Here is a 5552-nt window from a genome sequence, read left to right on the forward strand (position 1 = left end):
GTAAGATAAGACGGAAAGTGAATACTTTACGAGATATTTTGAATTTTTTCATATTGCAACTTTGGAGCTTTATAACTCGAAAAGTACTCAATGAAGAAACATTTCATTACAATGTTTTGGAAAGCTCTCGAGGTCAGCTACAAGAATATGTAATAAAAAATAGGGGATGCCGTTTAAAAAAATTGAGGTGACTTTCATGTGACTTTCAAATAATTCTTCAAGGTCAAAGCAATGATACCATCTTATGGTCCCCTCGAAACCAAACAACTTTTGTCTGAAAAATTTTTCTCTCCCGTGCTTGGTTTTCGACATATTCGACTGGATGGATTAAAATGGTCCACCCTGTATATATATATATATATATATATATTGGGACTTAAGGATCGATCTAAGTATGGAAAGTTGATTCGCCGCTTACGATAATCGAAGAAATTTCGATATGTGCGTTTAACATGCTGGACATATTATCTTCCCACTATCATATTAATATTAAAAAGTAATATTAGTATCTAATAGCACTAAGCATCCGTGTTTGCTTCTTATATGCCTTTTTCAAATCTTACTGTTTATTTATTTCATTTTTTCCTTTATCATCGAATGGTAAAATTGTCACTTCGCACTACTCTTTCATCATTTACACGTTATATTGTACATTATATGTAAAAAAATACATTTATTCGTAAAAACATAAAATAAGTTGATTGTAGTTTGAACAAAATAAAATCTGCACGGATAATATTGAAATATTATACGAATTGATGTTTTGTCAGTGTTTGTGACATTAGTCATTCATAATAATGCACTCGCGCTGAAGCTACACCCTTTTAGATTAGAGAAAAAATGGCGGATCAATCAAAACACTCTGAAATCTGATTTCTGTTGGCCAGACTCTTATTAGAGGATGTCTAGATCTAGCCGATATAAAAGAGAGAGAAAGAGTAAGAGAAAGAGAATTGAATAGAATAGAATAAGAGACCCTTATAGAAATATCATACTAAGAATCATTGATAATTACTTATTATCCAGTATTTTTAATACTGAAAATAAATAATTATCAATGATTCTTAGTATGATATTTTTATAAGGAGATTTTTATAAGGAGAGAGAGAGAGGGAAAGAGAGAAAGAGGAAGAGATAGAGAAAGAGGGAGAGAAAGATAGATCCGTACTGTCAAATAGTGCGTTCAGGAAGCATACTCAATATACTATATAGTACATCAACGATTATATATATACTCAATATGTATCAACAATTTTTCGCAAAAATCAATAAAATATTGCAAGAGTTTTCAATAATTTTTCAAATGACTTAGGTCCTTACTTCATCAAGTTTTCATGAATAATTACGACAATTTTCTGTAACATTAAATTAATTTCATTATATTGAATACTGAAAACTTTTATGTTATTTTTCAACAATATTCATTATCTTTTATTATCTTTCTTTATATTTCACAATATTACATTAAATTTTATACTAAAAGCTATGATTAATTTCGATTTATGTTAAATTATTATTCAATAATAGTCATTTTCCGTTTCATCGATTTTAAGGTAAATTTGCGACTAATACAGAATGGGTTTTAAATAAAACACAAAACTTGAGATTGGTTATTATCAGGGTTGGGTAAGTTAACTTTTTTTTAACTAAGTTAAGTTAAATTTAATGGTTTTGAACATTTAGCTTAGTTAAGATACAGTTAATCCATAATTAAATTAACCCATAATTAAATTAATTGAATTAAAAGTTAAGTTAGTAAAAAAAGTAATTAAAAAGTTAAAAGTTAAATTTGTTTTATTTCATGACTTCAGTGTTTCAGTTTTATAAATAACGGAAAAAACAAATATACATCTTATTTGGAAACACGTTTCATTTACAGATACTTATTAAATTTAAGTAATAAAGTTTTTCAAAAGGACCCCGCACTAACCATATGAAAAAAGTGGTTTCAGTCAAATTGTGTATGTATGTGTGTGTGTAACCTAACCTAACCCGTCCAACACACACACGCGTACGCACGCATATACACACACACACAATTTTTTATACGTAATAATCAGACATATTAATAGAATAACTATCGATACAAATATATACATACCAATATGCACCTATATTACACCCTCTTCTTGCACCACATACATACACTGAGACATGAATCTATTCAATAATGGACACACGTATGGTTATACAAGATGTCTTAAAAATATGAGAACCCCTGAATATCTTTTTATAGTGAGGTTTTTCGATAAAACTTTCAAAATAAAAGTTGTAGGATTTCAAAAGCTGAATCTCATAGTAATATCTCATATTTTAAAATTGACCTTAAGTTTGACCTTGAAGGCCATTTCAAGGTCAACTTTATTTTTTCAAACGGAATATGCATATTTTCATGACGGATTCGGAATCTACGCCAAAAACTGAGAAGCTTTTATTTGAAACATTTTTTCAGAAAATGCTCCCTTTGACCTTCAAACTTTACGGTTTTTCTTAAAAATATGGGAACAATGCTATCAGCGGTCGCGCAATAGCGGATGCTTTGACTTCGAAATGATCCCCGATGGTCATCCTGACCCAAGGATCAGGGTTCCCATTAAAAATCTATTCAATAATGGATACACGTATGGTTATACAGGATGTCTTAAAAATATAAGAACCCCTGAATATCTTTAATAACTTAATGATTTAATAGGTTTCCATTAAAAAAAATTAAGCTGGCCTCGAAATGACCTTCAAGGTCAATTTTAAGGTTACCATCAGATTCAGCTTCTGAAATTCTACAACTTTTGTTTTGAAAGTTTTATCGAAAAACCTCACTATAAAAAGATATTCAGGGGTTCCCATATTTTTAATGGGATTTTTTAAATTAATTATTATTTTTAATTAATTAATATTTTTTTATATAAATGCCGATACAGTTAAAAAAGCAATCTGTGTACTGCAGATAAAAATTCGGTTAGACTTAAAATTGCAACTTTCTAATGGCGCTAGAAAAAAACTTCATTTTTTAACAGTTTTTGTTGAAGATTTTTATCAGCACCTCATAAGCTACAAAATATCATAGTTTCAGTCAATTCGACTGAAACCACTTTTTTCATATGATTAGTGCGGCGATCTTTTTATTGGACATTTTCCTCGAAGATTGTAAAAAATAAGCTCTCCTAAACTGAACAACCTTTCGACGTCTCGCGACACCTTTATGACATGATTAACTTCAAGATAATTGAATTAAAAGTTAACAGTTACCGATAAAATGTAACTAAGTTACCGATAAAATGTAACTAAGTTAAGTTAAAAGTTAAGAGTGTAAAAATGTAAATAAGTTAAGTTAAAGCCATTTAACTTTTTAACTAGTTACTACCCAACCCTGGTTATTATGATATAGGCATAAACAAACTAACACTAACTAAACTAACACTAACTAAACTTCAATTACAGGTCTATATTTGTTTTACACCGTGTGCATATGAAAGTACACCATTTAATAGCATATATATGCCATTTAATTAAAGAACCTACGAAACGACAGAATCTGTACGCAATCTGCCACCCATTTGCCGTCAAAATCTGTCGGCAAGCTCTGCGCGCAGTCTGTCACCAATCTGTCGTAAGAACAGATTCTGTATAATCTGTTACCATTCTGTCAATAGACACTGTTGACTCTGCGCAAATTCTGCTCGTGTAGGTTTGGCTATTTGGGTATATCTTATAAAGAATAAAGTTACATATATTTATTATAAATGATATTTGTGTATCAACTCTTTGCGTCGCGTTTGCAAAATTCATGATTACTTGCACGTAATTATATTTCTTAATTCTATTGTATCATTCATTTGTATCATTTTGTATATAATTTATTCTCACCATATGCGGAAATTCCGCTAGCTTTGCTCGGACTCCGCCAACGATTAGAGGCGTCTCAATAATTGCGCAGCGGGAAACTTTGTTTGAACCCGCATTGATGCGTAGAACTGGTGAATTCTCGGTTTCATAAACCAGATTGGCATATTCTTTACATTCTACAATGTGTGAGAATTAAGTATATTAAAATTGTAGCAGTTCAATGGATATTTCGTAGAAAATCGATGAAAGCCGACATAAATAATGAAATAAAATTACGATGTAAAAGAAACAAAATGTAGGCATATACAGTGGCAGACATATACTTACGTACAGTTAGCAAAATTAAATTTTATTCGTTGTGTACTTATTTATGAAATAGTTAAACAAAAATTCATTATATTCTTTACAAGTTTATAACATATATTATGAAATAACAAAACAGTGTTTATCAATTTACTATGACTAAGAAGTTTCTTGTGTTTGTTTATACAAATGTTAAATTTACGTACACTGTGGTAATACACAAATAGGTCAAAATTTCTGCAATGTAAACAATATTTATCGGTATCTACCGAATAATATAGATAGAGAGACGTGTTGTAACAGTAATGTGATGAGCAAACAAAAGAATATAACGCGTCAGCAAGTGCAGCAACTTCGCAAAAGTGGGAAGTGTTATAGGAAAATTTCTATAGATTTTAAGATATATGTTATGGCTTGTTATCAAGCTATGCAATATATTAAACGTCATGGAACGACAGGTAGCGTTCTCGTAAAACGAGATCACAAAAAACCGACATAAGAACTGACCGCAAGATTCATAGATTATCTAAATCAGACAGATTTAAAACTGCAGTTGATATTCACGCTGAAATATCATCAGATCTTGGTAAAAATGTAAGTGTTAGAACTGTCCAACGTAAATTGAATAAATCAAGCGACACGGTAGTGTCGCGAAGCCAAGTGCAAGCGGAAGCAACGGGCTCACGTGTATATTTATGCGACGACTTTAGTTGAACACAGGCACGATTCCTCGTTCAACTATAATGGCTGAACGGATGAAATTCTGGACGGGCTTCGATTCTTTGGATTTACATTACTTAATAAAACTGTTTTTACTTTTGCTCTACATGTTCTAGAAGCTGATATATTTTAACTCAAAGTCCGAAATCGTAAATTTATGCTTGAGAAACGTCGTCGTCGTCTCCTCATTACGAAAAACTCAATTGACTGTATACCTCCGCTAAAGGCGTCCCTTATAGAAATATCATACTAAGAATCATTGATTAATTACTTATTTTCAGTATTAAAAGTACAGTATTTAGTAATATTCTGTGATTCAAATACAGCATTTAGTACTCAAGTATTTCAATATTTAATGTTACAAATCCTACCTTATGAATGATTTCAATACTTAAATATTGATATGTAATACTTCATCCAGTGATAAAATACTTACGCAGAATATTGTCAATATTTAAATACTAATATATAATACTTTGCTAAGTGATGAAATACTTACGCAAAGTACTGTTAAGATTAAAAGTATTACCCCAGATAGCATACAATATTAGTAAGTTATTAGATAAATATTTATAAATATTTATTTTGAATTATTTTTTAAAATATTATATATATATGTATATATATACATATATATATATATATATATATATATATATATATATATATATATATATACATACATA

At 29.9% G+C, this 5552-nt stretch overlaps 1 protein-coding gene across 1 annotated transcript in view; it reads right to left on the bottom strand.

Annotated features, from left to right (window-relative positions):
* Positions 1 to 5552, bottom strand: part of LOC116852485 (serine protease snake-like) — a 149963-nt gene that overhangs the window by 127994 nt on the left and 16417 nt on the right. Inside the window, exon 2 of the mRNA XM_032832917.1 lies at positions 3865 to 4019. Within this exon, the coding sequence (XP_032688808.1) occupies positions 3865 to 4019 (155 nt within the window). The remainder of the gene's footprint in view (positions 1 to 3864; positions 4020 to 5552) is intronic.

Source organism: Odontomachus brunneus, unplaced genomic scaffold (assembly GCF_010583005.1).
Source record: "Odontomachus brunneus isolate Ranch 3 - 2012 unplaced genomic scaffold, Obru_v1 Obru_scaffold_229, whole genome shotgun sequence".
NCBI lineage: Eukaryota > Metazoa > Arthropoda > Insecta > Hymenoptera > Formicidae > Odontomachus > Odontomachus brunneus.